Source organism: Sylvia atricapilla, chromosome 1, assembly GCF_009819655.1.
Source record: "Sylvia atricapilla isolate bSylAtr1 chromosome 1, bSylAtr1.pri, whole genome shotgun sequence".
NCBI lineage: Eukaryota > Metazoa > Chordata > Aves > Passeriformes > Sylviidae > Sylvia > Sylvia atricapilla.
This window is the reverse complement of record NC_089140.1, coordinates 64,185,478-64,208,613: the sequence shown is the minus strand read 5'-3', so window position 1 is coordinate 64,208,613 and position 23,136 is coordinate 64,185,478. Positions and strand designations below refer to the sequence as shown.

The 23,136-nt window shown below is 44.7% G+C and overlaps 1 protein-coding gene across 1 annotated transcript in view; it reads right to left on the bottom strand.

Moving 5' to 3' along the window:
• The window catches only part of GFOD1 (Gfo/Idh/MocA-like oxidoreductase domain containing 1), a 66,933-nt gene extending 44,131 nt beyond the window's left edge, over positions 1-22,802 (bottom strand). The window contains exon 1 of the mRNA XM_066324293.1: positions 22,230-22,802. Within this exon, the coding sequence (XP_066180390.1) occupies positions 22,230-22,482 (253 nt within the window). The 5' untranslated portion in view covers positions 22,483-22,802. The remainder of the gene's footprint in view (positions 1-22,229) is intronic.
• Between the last annotated feature and the right edge of the window lie 334 nt (positions 22,803-23,136).

The following is a 23,136-nucleotide window of genomic DNA, read 5'->3' as shown; positions in this document are numbered from 1 at the left end:
AGAACAAAAGGTCACTCTTTACCATCTCATTAAAATGTACGTATTTTCACCCCAAAACCCAGCTAGTTTGCTCCAAGACAAATACACTTCTAAAAATCAGGCTATTTTTTTGGTAGTTCGTCAAGTCCATTGTTTGCAGAAGTAAATAGCCATTATTCTTAATGATTCAGTAATCACTCCCTTCCCTTCAATGAAGGGCTTTGAAGGTGATAGGGGAAAGGCTGCTTGGGCCAGATAGCCTCAGTGGGAAAGAGCAGCCAGCTTTTGTGCTGTTGTATTTGCAGGAAGACTTGTTCTTGTTTTTATTACAGATAGGTTTTGTTTTGTTTCCCAAAGAGATGAAATAATAGGAATTCAAGAAAGAATAAAGAACTACCATGACACCCTTCAATAGAGAAGGAAGGTAGCCACACAACTTCCACTAGCTGTTAGAATGTGATAAGTGACAGCATGAAACTGGATAAGAAACCAGAGGCTCAGGAAAACGAGTAAAGTTTTAAGATGTGCCCTGGGAGGGCTTCCAGATGTCAATGTCTCTTGCTCTAGCTCCCTTCACACAGATACACATTCAATTTCCAAAGAGGGGTCCCAGCTCCAGCCAAAAAGCTGTTTAGCAATGCAGACTCACATCTTTCACTGCCCCTTGTTTGACTTTTCTGTGTGCAGGAAAATAACTTATATTTGCCATGTGGTAAAGAGACCTTTGTAACTTGTACAGTCACTTGTAAAACCTTTGAGTTTTACTTGCTCTTAAGAGAATTTACACTGTATCTGACTTGAAAATGCAGATTATTTCTCCTCCCTTCAGGGCCTTTAGGTCACTCAAAGATGATGTTAAATCCAGCAGTATTTAACAGCAGGAAAACCCAGAGCTGGGTTCTCTGCTCCCACTGTAGTTTGGGTCATGGACTTGAGCACTGCTGACTGCTTCTGAAAATCTCATCCAAAGGATCCAGTCCAAAGCAGGCTAATTCCCTGGACAACTAACTCATTTAGATTTGTACAGACTTTGGCTTCAGCCCAGGCTACATTAGCATCCTGCAGAGCAATGTGTTTTAACAATTTACCATCCAATAGCTCTTAAAGTTCTCAGCATCTCTGACTAAGCCACAATAAAACATGTTGTTGCTTAACATTATTTTCATAGTGCATATAGTGCATTTTGGATTTTTGTCTGAGGAGCAGTGACTAAACCAAGCTGTTGCTTACTATGGACCACTCAAGAGATCAGTGTTGTCACTTACAAGGAGGGTTTGCAAGCACCAAACACACAAAATCATGCATTCTCACAGGCTTTACAAAAGCACAACTCAATTTATCCACGGAATACAGGCAATTCAGTTAATAAGAAGTAGGCACACATCACACCAGTCACCAAGAGCCTTGTGGCATGGCACACTTCTGTCACAGGTTAACAAGTGACTGTTATTCAGGAGCTACAGTCTACAAGAAAATATTGTATGAATTAAACTACAAATAAATATCTGAAAGACTCTAAGATGACCAACAACTGCATTATGTTACATTTCTTAATGCTGGTGGAACATGTCCAAGGAAGAATAACTAAAGCTTGGTTATTGCTGGTACAATCTTGCTCTACTAAGAGACTACAGGGTTTCTTCCTCATAACAAGGATGAAGTTTTAAAATTGCCCTAAGGAGACAATGAAGAACCTCAATAAATGACTTAGACTGTAGGACTTTTTTTTTTCTGAATTCAAAATTAGTTGTTATTCAGCAATATTCAGAGTTCAGCACCATTTGTCACACAATTCAGGGTCCAGTTTCAGAAGCTGTCCGGTCTGACTAACCCAAGGGAGATAGAGCTTTGCTGATAGCTGCAGAGAAGCCTTAAACTGACATATTTACAAAGACTGTGAATTATGCATGAGCTTTTGTATGAATCCAACAGGTTTAATGTGCCACACATTCTTCATGCATTACAGTTGGGTCTCTTAATACAACAGCTGCATTTTATCATTCTGTGAATTTTAGCTGGTGGAAGCATGAGATTGTCTCTCTCCAGAGACTCGTATCTGCTCCTGAAGAGAATAGCAACTACGATTTCTTCCACAGCACTCACACCAGTGCATCCAACCCAGAACCGGCCCAACGCCCAAGAGAAGGGGGGTTTCAGCTCCCATCCTCATGCAGCTCTCAGCCACTCCTTTCAGAAGACAGCTGAGGGAACTGACACAGGGTGGGTAACCTAACTTCATTATGTTATGAAACTGGTCTCCCATAGCACCTTAAAGAGACAGAAGAAATTCTCCCTCAAAACTCAGCATGCAAGAGGGAACTTGTTTGAGGGAACCTCTCCCATCATGAGATAACGCCTCAGCTGCAACTTTACATATTCTTTATAACGTGTTGATACAACATGAGGAGTAAACCTACAATCATCCTCAGCATCTAATACTACCATACTAATGTTTAACATAACCCCATCCACTCTAGCTATGCTTCTGTAATACCCACAGCATGTTCACTATCAAGACCTCTGTGCTCAGCAGGCTGCATCCACCTCTGGGTTTCCTGATGCAGCAAAATCCCTGGCCTTCTTAATGCAGAGCTGACATGTCATCTCACTATATCTAACATTTAAGTAAGCTTCCCAAAAGACCACTGTTTCCCCTGTGATGCTATGAAATTCCATCTTCAACTCAGGCATACAGAACAAATGTTCCTGTAAAGCATATGCTTAGTTTTTTTTTAACTGGCTGCATCTGATCATCACCCTTTTCTGCCAGCTCTGAAATGCTGCTAGAACATCACCCACTTGAATGGCAAGAGCTGCTGGCAGGCTTGCAATGAATAGACTGAGCTGCTCGCTGAAGGGCTGAAAAAGAAAAATCACAGTCACTGTCTGACATGGCCATGATCGACAGGAACGTCAGATCCAGCACCCTTTGCAGTCTGCCTTCACAGAGAGCAGAGCAGTGGGAAAACACACCAACCACATCCCGCACACCACTTGGTGGGTTACTGAGGGAAAACACAACCCCTTGGAAACAGCCATTGCAAAAGGTCTGGGGAAACACAGTTTTCTTGTGCATGCTTCTCTGATCCAGACAGCTCTACGATAGTGACTGCTTACACATTCAGCATTGATTTCACAGGCCTGAAATGGTTTAGATGCTCTCATTGGTCATCTGACCACACACCAGAAGATGGACTGTGACCACAGCATTACTTTTGCTTTTTACTACACCACTGGGATATGGTTTCAGGTGGAAACCAATCTGGGGGATCATTTAGCTCCAACCTTTCTGTCACAGTAGTCTAAGCACCAGCCCACTTTAATGGCATCTGAATGCAGTTCAGCAGATTATGTGAGGCATTAGTAAACGGAGGTAATTTCATCAACCACACCAACAGACACTATGATAGCAATGCAAGCATACAGGTATATGTGAATTCAAAGAATGGGACAACAAGAATTGAATTCATTAAGGTACCAAAAACTGTAATTACATGGAAATAATACTATTAAATTAATAAAGGACAGTATAGGCTGACGACAAAGTACCTCTTTCAGCAGAGAGATCACTGTGATGGAAACTCCATCAAGGAAGATATTTAAGATTAGATATATCACAAAACTATGAGAAGAGAAAACACTTCTCTGTTCAGGAGATTGGTTGGGTGACCTCAACAGTTGTGTCTGTCTCAAATGGCTATGAACATGAGACACAGCAAGAGAGCTGGTCTGTCAGAGACAAATCCAAACCTAAGGGGTTGTTTTCATAAGGAATCCACAGCAGCTCTTTCCAAAGACCTGTTCTTCCAGTATGAGTATGGAACAGCATGATTATGCCAGCCCTCTATCTGAACACCTATTTTTATTTTTTTTTTCTTTGCTATGAACTATGACTATTACAAAGGAGTGCAGTCCTGGGACTAAGAACATCATTGCACATCTGTACTAGCTAAAATACCCACCGCTACACGCATAATACTAAGTAAAACCTTGTAGAATACATTCAAGTGACGACCTTCATCTGCCTCCTGTCAGATCACAGTATTTTAGTAGGTTTTGCTCATGGCACATTAACGTTACAACTGTTGTAGCTCAGAGCTTAGATGGCAAAGTAAGGGGTGGAGGATAGGAGAGGAGCAAAATGTCATTTTAGCACTGTTCCAAGAATAAAAACAGAGGGGGGAGAAGCTATTAAGGTAGTAGTCGGATGTGGAATTTGCAAGACTGACAAACATAGCATGAAGGAAAAGGGCAATAGCCACCAACCAGATTCCTTTTTCTGTGGCCACTTCAACTGCTCCAAGTCCATGTTTCTCTGTCTACTTAGCTTCCCTGTGACAAGATGCTTCAAGGAGAAACCACACACAACAGTTCTCCCACAAACACATCCCACGTGAACGTCACAGCTATGGGTACAAACAAGGGCAGCTCCTTCTGTTCTCCAGTCAGTTTTTCAGTCAGCTGAGCTGAAACCTCTCACGCCAAATGCAGCATCATAAGCCTGTTATTGGATTTGCTGAATTCCTGCTGGGTGAGGTATGCTTTCTACAAGATTATGCTTCTGAAATACACTGAAGGAGGCCACATTCAACAGCTTCTAATGAAAATGACTGTTACTTTTGTTTTCTGCAAATGAGTGCAGGAGGAACAAGGCAGAGATGTGCTTGAGCCCATGGGGCCAGCACACAGGTAACACTGGTACCTAGGCAGTCTTTCCCTCCTGTAACGTTTTTGTGCACCCCAGACTTCTGATCCCCACTGACTGCTGTCTGACAAACACAGCAGCAACAAGTCGTAAGTGAATTCATACGGGCTTCCCTTAACTGCTCCTAAGTCACAGTGCCAATCAGCCTAATTGTATCAGCAGCTTCTCCGCTCTCCACTCTGCTCTGCAAAGAGCCTTCCCAGAGGGCCAGTCAACCAGGTGAAGGAAGCAAGCACATTTCTGCTTGTCCCAGTCTGCTGGAGGAGGGCAAAGGCTCAGTTAGCTCATGAATAATGCATTGTCTGTTTATGCAGCTCCAGGGACCCACTTTAAATCAGCTTGTGGTCTCCGGAATTACTTTCAGCATACTTGGCCAGACTCTTTGGTAGGGAAATCAAAAAGTTGCTTTCAAAATTTTCTCGGCTCACTTGAAGCTTTCACCCCTCTCTGCTATACATAATCCAGAAGAAAGGAGACATGATTTTCTGGTCACTCCAGTTTCACGCTGGTACCACTTGGCTGACTTCAGTAGCTTTACCCCTCATGTATGCTGCTGAGACACAGTGAGCTTCAAAGACGGCTTAACAGCATACAGGGATGTACCAGCAATTCAGAAAAGAGTCAGGAGGAGATCAAGCTGCATGCAGCATCATCAATGCCTCCTAAGCAGATGGTTAAGCACAAATTATGACAATAAGGGCTAACAAACTATTTTCTTGCTTGTTGTGGAGGTGGAATCTGAAATAATGAACAAGCAGGGTAAGAGGGAGAGGTGGAACTCATAGGGGGTGAAATTACAAGATATTCCTCCACCCTGCAAAAAAATATCTTTTTAAATACTGGCTCTGATCCCAGAGGTTTGACCCCAGGGGATATGATGTCAGTATGCCAATGCAATAGCAAGAAGCAAACCTTAAAATGTAACGTCAACTCCTCCTTGCAAACATCATCTAATCCAAAATATTTCACGTGAGAAAAACTTGCATAAAAAGAAGCCAGGAGGAGAAAAACATAGCTCAACTATACAAAGTCATGCACACTGGAGACATACCCATGTTAGGAAAAGGCTGAGTTGTTCATGGGGCCAAGTCAAGCAACTCACAGTAACAGCCCTTAGCTTCCCCTTCCAAGTCCAGTGTTTAAAAATGTGCCACTACAGGCTGTGAATCTAGTGAGAAATGGACAACACCTAGTTTGCTCTCCCTCTACATTGTGAACCACAGATCAGTCTGAAGACACCCACAAGCAGCTTCCTGCCTACAAGCCACTGGTTGGAGCTCCCTGGAGTTTACTCAAGTACTGCATGCACTAGGAAAGAGTCTCAATGAAGAAGGCTGCAGGGGTGATGCTAACAGCATCATTGGGGCATTTATTCAAACAACAACAAGTTTGAGCCCACCTAACTGTAACGCTTGCTGCACATATGAAATGCACTGCACGGGAACCACTGCCAAATCAGGCAGCACCACAGCACAGACCAGGCTGACACACATATCTTTACAGGCCCTTGCTATGAGGAGTTGGGTTGATTCAACAAAACAAGGCAGATGGTAGGGTTGTGACACAGAGCTAAAAGTAGCAACCAAGAGCAAGCTCTGATGGAGGTTGGACCAGTGCTGTTCCCTTCCCAGAACATGAAGAAAAGCATTGTCCTGGAGGTCCTCCTCACAAAAAAATTAAAAAAATTATATATATCTAAGTTCAAATTTTTACAGACTTTTTTACCCATTTTCTTCTACACACAGGTTGAGTTCAGGCTAGCTGACACCAGCCATTTGCCTACAGGACATTTCAGCAATCATCTTGGGAAGACACCTCATATGCCTTGAAGTATGGGAGGCTGGGGCACACACAGACACATGCCAGGTCACTTCAAACAGACCATGTTTGGCAAAAACTTCTGGAGTTACTCAACAAGCTCTTATCAAATGTCTCACGGCTTATTGATGCTGAAACACCTATTCAATCACCTCTGTTTAATAAACAAGAATTTCTAACTGTGCCTGACTTCTCTCTGCCTTCCTAATCCTCCAAATGAAAGCTAACTTTCCATCCTTCACTGATGTTATCAGTACCTGCTGCACTTGATGCCCAAAGCATTTTCTGCCTGACCAGAATAGTTCTTGGTACCTCAGAAGGGAGTTTGCAGCGACAGACAGGTTGCTTTATTCCTCCACTCAGGCATCTTGATCTTTGAAGTTCACCTCCACAGGGAGAGAGCCTTTACAGAGTCTTTCTCTGGAAAGTTCAAGACAGCTTGAAGAAAAGGCAGTAACAGTAAAACACTTTGTTTAACCTTTCTCACCACCAAAGCATACAGCTAGCATTTTCACTTCCACGGAAGGTTCATTAATTCACTGCAACCTCGTGTTGGAGATGTGTGACAGCTCTCACTGAAGTCAATGATGCCTTCCTCCCTCTCAGTTTACCCTTTCACAGAGTGATGCAAAGCTCACTTCAGGTCCTGCCCCAGCCCTCTCCCCCAGCTGCATCTCACTGTCAGGAGACCACCACCACGTGAGCTGCTGCAGCACATCCTAGGGGCAGCTGGTGCACAGCCCTTTCCAGGCAACAGCCCACAGCCTGCTAGTGGGAGGGAGACAGGGAACACAGCTCCCAGGCAAGAGGGAGGGCAGAAAAGGGAATTTGAAAGTAATAAGAGCTACACCGTCTTTCCCCTTCCACTTTCTGCAAGCCTTGTCCCAGAAGCACAGCCTGTTCACTTGTTCCCTCCTCCTCCAACATTCTCCCATCCCCTTCCCTGACAGCCTTTATTAAGCTGGCTGCCTCTGGCCAAATTTGTCAGCATGATGGGGTGCCTTTCCATTTTCTGTTCTCATCTATTTTTCCCGTTCCTAACAAGGGAGGTGCCTCACACTCGGCCCTGAGAGCAGCCCCTCCCCTCTTATCATTTCACTGAAACACATCCTCCTCTTTCAGGCAAACGTTATCTGAAGTTTTCAAGCCGTGCGTTTTCAAAGACAAGAAATGCCAAATAACAGTGCTAAGCCTTTTCACCATTTCCCACGTCACGTTGCAGTGACATTCAGGGAACCTGCAGCAAGCCTCTGTCTCCTGCAAAGGGGGCAGAAGGAAGACTTAGGTAATTTCTACTTCTAATACAGGACTTTAACCTCAACAGCCCATGCTACTCCCCTTCTTTTTTTGGCACTGCTTCCAAACAAAGGTAACAAGCCAAACACAGGCCACCAAATGCATGAAAGTCAGCCATGTAGAAAGAAATACGATATTCTCTGATCTGACTAAAATTTGCTGCTGTGCAGATAGCAGTGGCAGCATGGCCCAGTTATGGCCCACTGCACATTTCCATCACAAATTCCACTCTCTTTATCCCACTCCCAGTATTTACAGCTCTATACTCATCTGAGGTAAAACCTAGCAAAAAGGCATCAGCCATAAAACAAGCGTAAAACTAGAAAAAAAAGTATTTGCTCAAAAAGAAAAACAACTTGGTCTGGCCACTTCTTTCAATCTCACGGAAATGCTGAGACAATGCAAGCAACTGGGTTTGGCTTTCCATCTCTTGTAACGCTGCTTTCAGTACAAGCCCAATTTCATTGGAATTTTGGACAAAACAACAACTGCTAAACAGAAAGCGACTTCAAACAGATGACTTTTTGCCAGTAGCAGATCAGAAGGCTTTCAAGGCTTCAGGCATGTGGAAGTTCCATCAGGGTCACGCCTGACACACTCCTAATACTGATCAAGCTCTCAGGGGCGAAATCCGGAAGATTTTGAAATGTCAAAAATTTCAGAGACAGTGAGATCTTCGGGGCTGTGAACCTTTTAGCACTTGACCTTGAATGCAAATCTGCTTGAGTTTTCACAGTTAGCCTCCCACCAAGTGAAAGACACCTCTGCGCTGATGCCTAACAAACCCACTGCCTAGAGGACAACTGCATCTATTCCACTGCTTTACACAAACAGAGAGAGGGATGAGCTGCCTAGGGGGCTGACCCTGCCCAGGTGAATGACCCCTTTCCCATACTTTAACCCAAAACACCCGCTGCTGTACTGAGGCAGTCTGGAAAAAGAGCTCTGCAAGCTTATTCTGCCTGTGATCACTCACTGCTGTTGATGTGCTTCAAATGAATGGGCTCCAACACCTGCAGCTACCAACAGAGGTGAGAGTTTTCCCATCATTGTAAAACTTCTCATGGGAGATGTAATAAGAACAGGAAAAAACACTGGTGTGTGAAAGGCTATAGTATCTACAAAACTGAGAACCAGAGAAACACAGGAATCCCACCCCCAAGTGCTCAGTGTTCTCTACCTTCTCCACCTCTAATCCCAAGGAGGAATAAAGAATGACTGCATCCATATTTTTGTGGGAAAGAATTTGAGTTACATGAGCACAGGAGGATACTGACACAAAAAATGAAGATTAAATTCTCCTAGGAAATGTAGAAGTAAATCTCAGATTGCTCCACACAGGCCTTTTTTTTCTGCTTTCCATGTCTGAAAAGCAACAGGCCAACTGAAATAACTTTAATCCTACCAAAATGAATATCTGACCATAAATACCTGAATTTTCACTATCTTGTGCCTTGTGAAGCAATTTACAGTTACTGGAGCATCCAAAAGGAGAAGAAACAAGATCCAAGACTGAAAATTCAAGGCATTTCAAATGACATATCTGCCAGTTTCTCTACTTAAAACACGTAAGGCTTGATGTTCCCCACATCATCCACAGCATTTTAATTAATATCCTAACTATTGTCCACATCAATTCATCTCTCAGTGTCTTATAATTACAGGTTTAGAGATTAGGACAGTACAGCTGCATTAAATCAGAACAGAGGCTCATGCTACACAATTCTCCTACCAGAGTTACAGAGTTTGTTTCAGTCCAAAGCTATTTTGTAACTTCTCCTCCTGTCTGGCCATATTTTAATTTTTTTTTCCAATCAAGAAATTACCCCCACTGTTTGCTGCAAGAAAATTGAAGCAGCACAATTACCCACACTAATTTCCCTAAAACTAGTTTCAGGCCATGACAGGCTTTGCAGTGCCAAATCAGCCTGGGAATAAAAGAACAGATAATGAGAAAAAGACAGACTGGCAAGGTGATCTTATGACTACAGATATATATTCCATGAACACTACTAAATTACAAATTAATATATTATATTTGCTGGCAGGACTGGAAGAATGTGACACTCTCCTTTTTTCCTGCATCAACAGTTGCAGCAATTTCACCAGCCTATTGCTACAGCACAATCCCATTTGAAGTTTGTTCTAGAGATTTTTGATACACAAAGAATATATCTCATTACAATCATGAGAGCATAATCCATATGATCTGCTTGTTTCCTACAGACTTCCTAGCTGCAAGCATCACATAATCCACATGGAATGCAGGCTAATGTAGATGTATCCATCATCCTGGTCCAGAGCTGCAGTGCAAGTAAAACTAATATTCTCTAGGAGTAAAAAACTAGTTTCCTGTACTTCTTTGGTGTTAATTCTTTGATGCATCCTTTTCAATAAAGAAATGTAAAAGTAATTCCTCCCCAAAGTAAGCAAAAGCCTCAAAATCCAGTCCTTTGTCGTTAAACCAAAGAGCTCACAAGGCCAATTAATAACCCACTTATTGCATTACATTTAAGATTTTTCAAGAAAGCCTTACATGATTTAGCAGTTAGAGCATCATCCCACAATTTTGTCAGGCACCAAGGAAAGGAAATGTTTTCTAATGCCTTTTTATTTATTTACCACCTTAGTGAACAGCACTAACACTCATATCTAACTCGAAAGACATGATTCTGTACAGGGCAATTCCATCTAGTGCAAATTTCCTGTAGGCACAGGGAAAAGTAGATGCAGCTCCAGCCACTACCAGCAGCCTACTCACTTTCACCCAGCACTATCAGGTGATTCTGCACAATGCAAGAGGCCGTACAAAAGCACTCCACAGGCTGAAAAAAAAATGCCTAGACATTAAATTACAGATCTTTTTTGATACTTCATTCAAGAACTCCTAACAGCAGCAAATCTGAACTTGCTCATATCAGCTTGAGCTGATGCTTGAGGTTGTATTTGCAATCAACATTACATATGTGTGTGCTACTGTCTATCTTCCAAAAGAGCAGTTGCTCCAGTCAGCCCAAAAAGGCCCTGCCCCTTTGCTAAAGAAAGGGGTTTCCCTGTGTGCATAGGGCCATAACAAATACTAAAGAGAAACTCCATTCTTCATTAAAAACAAATACACAAGTCTCCCAGCTGCTGAGCCATCACTGCTCATAGTAAGCTGTCTAGTTAAGATTTTTTTTTTTTTTGGTAGCATCTGTTAGATAAAGCTCCAACACTGGAAAGCTGATTACTGACATTAATAACGCACAAAATATTCAGTGCCTCAAATAGTTCTTGCAAATCCTTCATGAGCTGCCCTGTACACATTAAAAAGGGACACCAATAAGAGTAGTGGTAGAGGTTATTCTCCACTGTGAACCAGGTTACTCTGCACTCTTCCCACCCTGGTTTTAGAGTCCCTGCACAACCATCCATGGAAAAGCCCTGACCAGAGTGACTGGTCCTCCTCCCGCAGCTCAGATGTGCTTCCTGTGACTATCATCCACTCAACAGTGTTCAGCTGCAGCAGGTCCCACAGTGAAAGAGAAGAGCAGACCTCAGAGGCCTCACCTTCTGCCCCTGCCACCAGCTTCCCACACAAACTTTCTCTGTGCTCCCTCATCCCTGGTCTGTAGTTCTGGGCATCCTGAAAGACGAAACCACCTTCAGGAGGGCACGTAAGTGCAATCTAATTAAAACACACAACCTGTGTTACAGAGAATGGAAGCGCAGGACAGAAATTCTGAAGCTTAATTCTCATCATACCACTCCTGCCTAGAGCAAATCAAACAGACAACAAGGGTATAGTGAACAATTTTATCCCCACCTGACATGTAAAGGGTCAGGTCCCTCTGCACACAGATGGAAGCAGGTGTGGTTTCAGCAGCTGCCAAAACATCTGCGCACATCATCAGGCTTTGCAAAGGATCACCTTCGCCTACATGAACAAATCCGTAATTCCAAACGACGACGGTACCATCACAATTAAATTTATATGACAAGCTGAGAGACAGCACTATAATCAAAGGCATAAATAAGCCTGCTAGACACCATCAAATCTCACAAGCAAACAGAACAGCATTCATGAGACAGAAGCAAGATGGCTTGTGAACACAATTTCCTCATTTCAGTCATACAGTGCATCCAAGTATTCTTTCCTAATGGCTATAAGGTGGAGTAGAAATTATACTCAGAATTACATTTCAGGTTCATGGTTCTCTCAAGCTTCACCAATAGCCAGAGGTCACATCCAAACGTACTTCGGCTAGTTTAGCAAAGATGTCACCCCTGCAAAACAAGCACGTAATGACACAGATTTTTAAACAGAATTCTTCAGCAACATGAATTTAAAATTCAGGACACCTTCTCATGCATTCGGATAATGCTGTATCCACAAACTAGTCTCGGGGAGTGTTGCTTAGCACTCTGCCTGAGAAGAAAGTCTTTATCAAAGCATCTCATACTGTTTAACCACAAAGCATCTTTCCCAGTACTAAACTGTCAAGTTCCTTCAAGGCAAGCAGCAAGCCACAATAGAGTTCTGCAAGCTCTGTCATGCTCATTTAGTGACAGATTTCTGTAGGCTATGGCTAAGGTATCTATGCACCTCTGCTCCAAATATTTTCTATCTTATTTTTCATTCCTGCAGATATGCTGCCATAACATGCTATAAAAACACAATTATATGGAGCTATGGAATTGCTGTATCTTCGCATTACCTGATCAACTGGTACAAAAGCAGTTTGCAAGTAAATTCCTACTTACATGAATTACTGTACCTTACAAATATTCTCTTTAAGGAATCAATGATTTTTGTCTTCAAGAAATCTTGCAATCAAAGGTTTGCAGAACTGTGCCCCAAGACTCCCACCAGTCATTTCCTAAATTGACAGAGATGCCTATGCTGAGAGGACACAGATCTGCAAGGCCAGGCCCCTCTCCCTGAGGCACAGTTGGTTTTTCTTTTGGGCCACAATGTGTTCTCAATAACGTCATCATAAATTTCAACTATTTCCTTTGATCCGGAAGAGCTTTAACTGCCTTTACAGAGGAGCAAGCACAATCAGAATCAAAGCTTTTACATACAACTTTCAGGCACATTTCTGGAATTTATTTTGATGCACACAAGCTTAGCTGCAATTGTTTCAGATGTTCTCCCAGCTATTTTCTCTCCCCTTTCCTATCCCCACATGAAACACTAACAGTTGCATTGTCTTTTATGGGCTGAGGAAGTGAAGGAAGGGGAGGGACTTCCAGGAATTTTTAATTTATATATTTTTCACTTTAATGTGCTTTTTTAAAATTTTTATACATATATGAAACTATAGGGACAGATACCAAGAGAAAGAATTTGGAGTGCTCAGCCCAGACCTTGGTTTCACATTTTTAAGCAACATCACTCCAGCACAGCAAGGATAATTACTATTTTATAGATCTCTCTCTTTGCTTGACTCCATTTGGATTTTGAAAAGCTCTCTATATTAAGGCTTCTCATTAGCCATGTGAAGCCCAGTACCCTAGAAACAGTATTTAATTCAACCATGACCTCCATTCTCGGCATTTCCTGGCAAAAAAATTGCCAGTTGGAATAGCTGAAGACAGTCAAACATTCACTGCAAGGAAGTGCCAAAACAAGGGTCTTTATTGCTGATAAAAGCCATGGAAACATCAGAATGCAAAACAAAGGTGCTGCCTTTTTTTCACTTCCATCTGCTTCACTAAAGCTGTGGCTGCTGCTGTGATGGAATTGAAGGCACCAGTTTTCACCCTGAGATCAACTCTAGCACAGTAGCAAATGACAGAAGCAATTTTCCTCCCTCTGTTAAATCACTATGTTTACTCTTACATTACTACCAAACAAGTTCTCATTTTCTGTGCTCTTCACCACGCTCACACTCAGGAGTTAGGCCTGATAAAAAACAAACTTTTATCATTAGCCCTGGCTATGCTAAAACAAAGGATGCTATGGTCTATTTCCAAAGGCAAAAAGCAGATAAACTCTCAGCCTCCAACTCCAGTTACTCTACAAGTCAAACCTGTGTATTACTAAGATCTGGTTTATGATATCCTGGATGCCAGTTCCACTGGAAGCACAGCTACCCCAGGCATCCACAGTGCTCAAGAACAGCCACACTTACACTCGCCAGGTGGAGGAGACTTGTCTGACACGGGTGGTCACGGCCAGCTGTGCAGGGCAGCAAGGTCCAGCCTCCTCTGCTCTGCACCACATTTTTAGCATAGCCAGCTCCCGAGCAAGCACAGAAGTTTGGAGATGTTTAGGAGACTTTTGTTCAAAGGTCTCCAAAGTCACAGTGACCCAAAAGCTGAACGGAATTCCTCACAGTGCCTACAACCATAAACCACTGGAATGAATATCGGACCCATCTTTATGCAGAGCACAGCTATACCCATACTCCTAGAGGTGGCTGTACCTGTAACACAGGTTACACCTGTGCCAGCTGAACACTCTGAAGATGTGTGCAACTGACCACCTCTAACTGCAGAGGAGCAGGAATAACCTGCACCACGTACAGGTGCCACTGTGCTGCCAGAACAGGGCTCGTGCCAAGCCACACCAGCTGGACTTCTAATGACCATACAGCAATTACTGCATAAAGACATCATCTATTGGTACAAAAACCTATGTGCAGACCAGGCCTTAAATCAATTTAGGAAACCTACAACAAGGGATTGCCCATCTTTAATTAAACAGCCATTCGAATAAATTTGTTTAAATCAAGACTTAAGACCTAAAAAAATTTTTTTAAGGAGTGTGGTTTTGTTACCTGCATGCATGCTGATTCTGCAAGTGAAGTCACTGACTTTGACAGCTCACTCTTAGGAGCACAGATTTTGTTATATGGAAAATAAACAAAGAGCAGTAGGGTAAACACTTCTGCTTCAGTGGTTTGAAGCAACAAGAACAATTCATAGCCACTTGAAATAGTGATGTGGCAAACAGATATTAACAGTGAAGGGGGTTGCTGCACTGCAGTGGCCTATGAAAAACACCCATCTTGGCCATCCTGGAAATTTAATTCCATTTTCATCCTTGGTGCTCTGCCATCACTACTGCACAATGGGCAAAATCTAGTCCACATGCAAAAGGACAGTAAGCTGCAATGTGCTCTAGTTTTCAAACAAAAGCAGATAGAACAACGTATTTAGTACCTTGCAGAGCTTTTACCCTGCCTCCATCAGAGGCTGTGCTCAACTATCCATGTCAGGAGCATACAGCCAACCTCTGTCACGTACTGCCAATTTCAGGCATGAGAGGGCATTAAGAAAAAAATAAAACACAAAAAAAAAAAAAAAAAAAAAAAAAAAAAAAAAAAAAAAAAAAAAAAAAAAAAAAAAAAGAGAGAAAAGAGGCAACTATGGAAAGCTTGAAAATCTAGTCATTTTATATATTCAATGCATTTTCCCTTCTCTGGATTTATCTATATATTCTTCCTTTATTTCTTATCTAATATTCTTTCAAAAAAAATCTGGAACAAGAGAAGCAGCTTGCAAGTCCTTCCTTCTACCTGCACCACTCAGCCACTCAGGTCCCCAAAACCAAGCAACAAGACAAAGTCACGGAGGGATCAGACAGCTCAGCACCACAGCAGATATCACAGTGGCCACTGCCTGTCAAGAATGAAGGCACAAAGCAATGCAAGAAAGAATAACAACAACAATAATAAAACCTTCTGATGTTTCCCATGTTAGAGGAGTGCAATAATTTACAAGTTAAATAATTACAATCCTTAGCCTGGGCACAGCTCCAGCAGTACGAACACACCTTTTATCAATACCTCCTCTCATCTTGTCATAGAATCAAGCTATGTAGCACATCTTCTGTTTGTGCAACAGCACAGCTGTGTCAAAAAAAAAACCGTAACTGCTGCACAAGATATTGTCTATGTGATACTCACTGTACAAACTGTGCCATTAAGTGAGAAACAGAAGCAAATCCTCACTAGCACAGCCACAAGGCTAGACATGCATGCCTACACCTTCAGCACCAACACCTGCTTCACTCACAGGAGGTGTTTCACCACTTCCAGCTCTTTTTGACTTAACTCACACTAGTCAAATCTTCCTCAGCCATGCCAGAAGCCACACGCCAGAGAGCCACTAACCTCTTATCTGTTTGCAAGGCCAAATCAAGGTATTATTGTGCTGCTACTGCTGGTTTGTCACTGTTAGCACTAACAAGGGTGCCCTGGGAGGATCTGTCCTGGAATCAGCCCTGGTGTGCATCCATCTTTGAACAGATGAGTTTTTCCAGCATCTGACATGGTTTTAAAAAAAAAGGAAAAAAAAAAAAAAGAAAAAAGAAAAAAAATTCAAAAAGAGCTGCATTTGCCACCATTGTTAACACAGTGTAAGTGTAGAATAGCACAATAGTGCTCAACACACACAGAAATGATAAAGGTCATAAGGACTTGCCTACATAAAGATTTACCAAAAAAGGCAACAGCAGTCCTAACACATATATTAAAAGAAAGATTTCTTTTCAAAGTATCACCTCTGACTATGGGCTCTGCCTAACAAAGCATGACAGATCATATCAAACACTGGCAGAGGTCAGCACTGCTCTCATTTTCTTCACTTCACCATGCCAAAGGTCCGAGCCCCCAGCAGTCAAGCAGATGGAAGAAGGGTGTCAGTGCTCTGGCACATTTTGCCATTTAAATCAGAGGGAGAAGAAGGGCTGCTGAGGGCTTGGGCTGCCATTTGTTTCAAACAACTCACCTACAGAACAGAGCAAAATGTGACAGCAGACAGTAACCAACCAAACTTGAGATGCTGCTTTCCACATCTGCCCTCCTCCAGCTGAGTGGGCCAAGGCTACACCTGCAGCCATCCTGAGGAGATTCAGCTCAACCCACTTCAGTTGCCCACACTGGTCTGGAACCAGCATCTTGGAATCCCCAAGGCCAAGCACTCTGTTTAAATAGGGAAGAAATGCAGCAAGATAACACTCACTTGACTGGACACAGGACTGCAGTAGGATTTTCATATCTAACACTGTATAAAGCAACCACTTCCATCACAACTGGCTGGTTTTTAGGCTAGGCAAATTTGGGTGTGTCATCACAGCATGAGCTCAGTGCCCCAATATTCCAAGTGTGTTCCATTCTGGGCTCCCAACCCACCTACCAGTATAACAACAGAACTGGTGGCTACTTTCACAGGAGAGAGCAACTGGGAAAAAATGGAAACATGCCTTTGATTTGAAGGTCAGAAAGGAAACAAGAGGTGGGGGGGTTCTGTTTTTTTATTATTATTTTGATTAGTCTTGTTTTTAAACCTCAACACTGGTCTTTACCTCCACTGTCTCAAAGGCCCAGTATCTCCGTAGGAATTGTACAGGAATAATAATAATACTACATTAAAGGTCTGCCGTACTGAGAGGAAAAGGTCAGTGGAAGAATTAGATGCCATTTTCCGCGGTATACCTTCATCGCTCGAGTAGAAAGATGACATGCAGCCGACTGCCAGCAGCCTCTTTGGACCTCCTTTCCAATAAATGCAAAAAAAAAGGCATCACAGCCTTTGCTAGCTCTGCTGATTAAAGACAGACAGCACTTCATCTGCCTTCTTTCGCAGTAAGATGACCATAATTCACATTTAATATGCCGCAAAGTCATCTGCCTTCCAAGTACAGGAGCATGTTCTGCTGAAAGTCACTGCTGTTAGGTCAAATTTAAACTCAGTAATACAGGACAGAAATTACATTGCTATTAATAATAAATAGTCATGATAATGTTTTCCCTTAATAGGGCATCTCTTCCCCAAGAACCCTAATACTTTATAAACTCGAACTTCTGCCTGATTTGCATGGGTGCAGAGGAACATAGAAATTAATTAGAGATTGCATCAAATCTGTGACTTACTTCACTGCAGCTTGATGTTCCTCCCACCTCAGAGGTAGATCCAGCAATAATACTGTCAGTGCCTTAACAAGGAGTTTTCACAAACACGTTTTGGACAGCAGGCCTACACTGCATGCCTGTGTGGTTCCAGTGCTTCCTGTGAAGGGGTGGGAAGGTAAGGATCTGAGCAGTACTATTTATGTTCCTCTCTAAATAAAGATGCTCCCTCATGACAACGATCAACTATAGAAAAACCACCAATCAGCAAAAAACTTTAAGTGCTCCTTAAGAGGAACAGCTTCTGGAGGACTGGGAAAGTCATACTCTGTGTAGTCTCCAGGCAGAATGGACTCCTACAATGCACTACTACAACATAAACATTTTAAAACCTAATACTATGTGGACATGGCTGCAAACACGTGCAGTAAATATTCAAGAAACAGCTCAGGGTTCCTGTCCTGAACTTGGGATGAAAGAGTAAGCGAAACAACTGTAAATAGAATCAACGATAACATCTCCAGAGATATGCTAAACATCTGGTACTTGAGTCTTCTCAAAAGCAAAACATTTGCTGCCCAGAAACACTTATGTGGAACTCAGAAATAAGTTCTCTTTATTCAAGCTGATTTGAAGCAAACACCAGCAGTATCAGGCATGTAGAAACATCTGTGCCTTCAAGATGAAATGTCACCAAGGTCTCCTCAGAACCTCACACAGTAAATCACCTGATGTGGCAGCTACTCAGTCTCACAAAGCAAGTGTTTCAGTCAGGATCTGAAGAATGTCATATCTAATTGACTAGGGAGGGACTACACTGGGAAAACTCATGTGCTGACAGTTTTGAACCAGGTGGAGGCTCGTATCACACTGTCTGTACTAGCAGGTCTTCTGATGCTGGGCACAAATAGGCACTCAGTGGGTGACATACTTTATCCCTGTATGCAAAACACATCTCCCCTGCCCGATCAGGCTTGGGATACGACTGTACTGCTGAAGCATGCAGGGAGGGGAAAAGAGGACAACTTCAAACACACCAAATGTTTCAGTTCAGTGAGAAGGGAAATCGCCCCTATTCAACAGCAGGACTGTTCTCAGTGCTTACTTTAATATTCACCCATCCATCTTTCTTGACCACCAAGCAGCAAGTCAGTCAGGACATCAGTTTTGTATTACGCTCCAGGGAGCGAACATGAAGCAATAATACAAAGAGCTCCTAAGTGAGCAAGGACAGACCAGGGGCAAGAAAGAGAAAGGGTCAGTCAGACCCATTCTGTAGAAGCAAACAAGGGATTTGATTCCTTTTATCCAAGAGTGACAGGGGCCATCAGCGTATTTCACATAAAACACCTCGGGTTTTAGTTGTGGTTTTGGTCACTGTTCAAACCAGCCTGGTTTCCAATTCTCGCTTGATTTCTCAGTTTGTTCCAAAGACTTGCCCAACATTGATCCTACTCCTAAGGAAACTACCACAGAGTCAGACTGGCAGCAGAGGTTTAGAGGAAAAGCTAACAGGGCAAGTTTAAAGCATTATTTTTCCCATCTTCTCCCCTCAACAGCTGCCAGGAAGCCACAGTTTGGGGACTTCCTCAGCTGGGGCAAGCATTCATACCTTTCTGTTTCAACAGCAGTTGAGGGGCCACTGTGCCAAAAACACACTTCAGGCAGCAACACATCTACATGTCAGGTGCATCAGTGAAAACAAAACAACTGAGTGCTTCCAGCTGAGTGGCCAGAGTTAAACACAGCCGTGGGGACACCTGTTTCACCCCAAGTTCATCTCTGGAGTCTGCATCAGAAATTGGCCAGAGGAGACTTAATGTGCTGCAAATTCACAGTGTAAACTCAGCCCTAGATGGGTGATGGAAATATCACCAACTGCTTCCTTGGGCATTTACTTCTTAATAATGAAACTTCGCCAAAAGAGAACACAGCTTTGGGAAACAAGACCATTTAAAATAAAACATGGGTACCAAAGAAAAGTTGGTCCCTGTCTCTTCCCAGGCCAGATATGCATTCTGTAATAGAGAAGCCAGAAGCATGTTATTAAAAAGCAACTCACAATTTCTCAACCTCTTCTACTGCAGCGCAGGACATCAGGTTCAGACCTCCTGAAATCTCTATTCTGTAAAACCTCTGGTATCCCCACCTAGTCCTATCACTAGCTGCTAATATAGTTTTTTTGTGTGAAATTTCAAGAGTAAGGAATGTTTTTTTCATTGTTTGCTTTCCTCAGTCTATACAACACTGCCCCTGTTTACCAGACTTCTGAATGTCCCACTTGAATTGCAGTCTCTCCCACAAAGCAGAAAGTTCATTGATTAAAGCAAAATAATCACTCCAGGGCAAAGCAGTTCCCAAGCCATGAAGGGCAAGCAGGACCAGGAGACAGAGCTGCCAGCAGAGAGATATTCTTCTCAGCAGTATGGGAACTGCTGCTCTAGCTCCCTGTTTGCACCTATAAGAACATGCAAGAACTTTCATTGTTAAAGACCCAATGCGAGTATAAAAAAAATTATGAAAATTTTCCTCTGAGAGAACTGTGAGACGAGTTATTTGTAGTCCAAGATATATTTCTGTAAAAAACACTATAAAAATAAAAGTAAAGCACTATAAAAATAAATCAGATGTTCCACATTATCATCTTGAAACCTGTTTAGTTCCTGTTTAATGACTATTCCAGGCATTTTTACACAAACTTTGTTACCCCTACAACACACAAATAAGGACTGCTGGGGAAAGGGAGGAAACCCTTCAGCTAGAGGTGAAAGGGAACCAAGAATGGTGCTGGTCTAATAAACAGGGAGAAAACACCTTTTTTCCTGCTCTGGTATGTTGCTAGCAGATTGCATCAGCAAGTTATCATTAACATCTCAGCTTCATCAATTCACAGAACCATTCATAAATTCAGCTCATGTTTGAGGACAGACTTTTTTTATTTTCTTCTTTAATCTGCAAATATTCAGAGAAGGACAAAACATTATTAATTTATTATGCTAGACGTGTGTCTGGTCCTCTGAGAAAAAGCACACCAGTTGCATTTCTTCGTTATTTCAGAAATTTTGCTCTTCTAACAGATGCCTTGTGTCTGCCTGAAACCTCATGGGACTCTACCTCTAAGAGCACAAGGCAAGCTGGGACACTTCCATGAGCAACACCTGCAGGAAGAGAGCTTCACAGGAAAACTGACACAATTGTCACCAAATTATTGTGTGTCAAATGTGGAACCTTGTTACCTCATACTGTCCTTTATACGTGTTTTGTGGGATATGTACTTCTACATTACAAATTCATTCACATATTATTCTGGCAAGCAAGTCAGGCTCCTGGTGCAAGTGTAGCATCTTCAGGAAAAAGTCAAGTGTATTGTAAAAGAAAAGCAAACGTTCTGACTCAAAGAACAAGCATTTCTGAGTACAGAAAGTAACACTGAGAAAAGATTCCAGACAAATGCCTACACTGTACTTGTGGCAGGATTTTTTTTTTTCTTTAGGTACTGACATAATTTCCTTAATTGCATAATTTTAAATGTTGACAACACTAGCTGGCTGCGATATTTAGCAGCATTTGAATGGTGACTAATTCTAATGAGTATGCTAGTAGCAATTTAACACTAGGACACACCACACACATTTATGAGGCTGAGAGCGATAGCAATCAGCCTCCTTAGCTGCAGCCCCAGAGCTGAACCAGCCACCCGGGCTCATAAACCTCCACGCTCTCTGCGACGACACCTCTCAGCTTTTTCCTCTCATTTTCACCTTTTGTCACCTATATTTGAGGGGACAAATTAAGACTTGTTTACTGCAGACGTTGCTTCCACCAAAACCCATGGGCAAGCCAGTGTCCGAGGACCAGATAACCCGAAGCTGGAACAGTAAAAGCCCAGACCTGCGTTCTCACAGGAGAAAGCGAGATGCGGCCCGCTTTTGCACGCCTGAAACCAGAGCAGCTCACCACAGTGCATGCCTACTTTTTCAGTCCCTCCTTCCCTTTGTACGTGAGCTTCGCTCAGCCCCGGCTGTAACAGCGTTTCCTCTGCTGTCACCGCTTCCTGCCTCCCTCTCTGCTCCGCAGCCGGGGTCCCGGGGGCAGCGCGGGCAGCCGCGCCCCCGAGCAAAGCGTGTGCCCCAGGGCGGGCGCGATGCTCCGATGCCCGTGCCCCTGCCAGGCGCGGACGGGAACGGGCGGGATGATCATCTCCGCCCTTCTACCGCGACTTTCTCCTTTTCACCACGACACGGACGGCACCTGCTCCCTCCTCCCGCGCTCTCGGGTGCCAGGCCCGGCCCTGCCCAGGCCTGCCCGAGCATCCCGAGGGGCGGGTCCCCGGTGCCGAGGGAGCACGCCGGCGGGGACCGGGGAGCGGGCACGGCACACCGAGCTGCCGCAGCGCCATCCCCGCGCCCCACCGGTCCTCGGCCTGCGCCCGCGGCTCGGCCAGCCCCTCTCCGGAGACACGGGGAACGGGGAAGCGGGCTGAAGAGTAAAGCGAAGGGAGAACTCCGCGCTGAGGGGGGAGTTCAATGCCGTTCAGCCCGAGGCGAGCGCGAAGCCCGAGCCCGAGTCGCCCGCCGGCCGCCCGCACTCACCCAGGGTCTTGACGGCGACCTGCCGGGTGAGCGGCGGCGGCAGGTTGACGCAGACCAGGTCGACGTCCTGGTGCAGCAGCACCTCGTCGATGCGGCTGGTGTAGAAGGGGACGCTCATCTCCTTGGCCAGCTCCTCCGCCTCCTCGGGCGTGCGGCCCCACAGCGCCTTCACGGCGAAGCCCTCCGCCTTCAGCAGCGGCACGATCACCCGCGCCGTCAGCCCGGTGCCGAACACCCCCACCCCGGGCAGCATGGCGGCGGCGAGGCAGGCGGCACGGCCGGGAGAGGCGAGGCGCTCCCTCCTTCTCTCAGCGCGGAGAGGGAGGCAGCCCCCGCTCGATTCTGCTGCTGCTGCCGCCGCCGGGGCCGGGACCGGCCGCCCCCCGCCTCAGCAGCGCCGCGGCCGCCGGCTGCCCCGCCATGCCGCCACCATCACACAGAGCCCCGCGGAGGCGCCGGCGCTGCGCTCCCTTCGGCGGACGCGGGGCGCGCAGGGGCGACCGCCCTTCCCCGGGCGGCGGCGGCACGGGCTCAGCGCCGCTCCTCTGCCATGTTCGCCGGCGCCCGCTCGCCGCCGGGAGGGCGGCGCGTCGCTGTCAGCTCCCGGGCGTTCCCGCACCGCCCCCGCCGCGCCATTGGCGGCCGCCCGCCCGGCACCGCCCCGGCACCGGCACTGGCACCGGCACCGGCACCGGCAGCGCGGGGCGGGCCCTGGGAGCGCCGGGAGCGCGGGGCCGACACCGACCGCAGGTGCGCCACCCGGGCGGGTCGGTACCGGGGCGTCCCCGGAGATTTCCCTCCTTCCCGCACCTCTTCCCCCACGGGAACACCTCTGAGGGGTCGTCGGAGTGACGCCCCACTGAAGGCACGGGAGAGCTGGGAGAGGCACAGCGGCAGACTGGCGTGA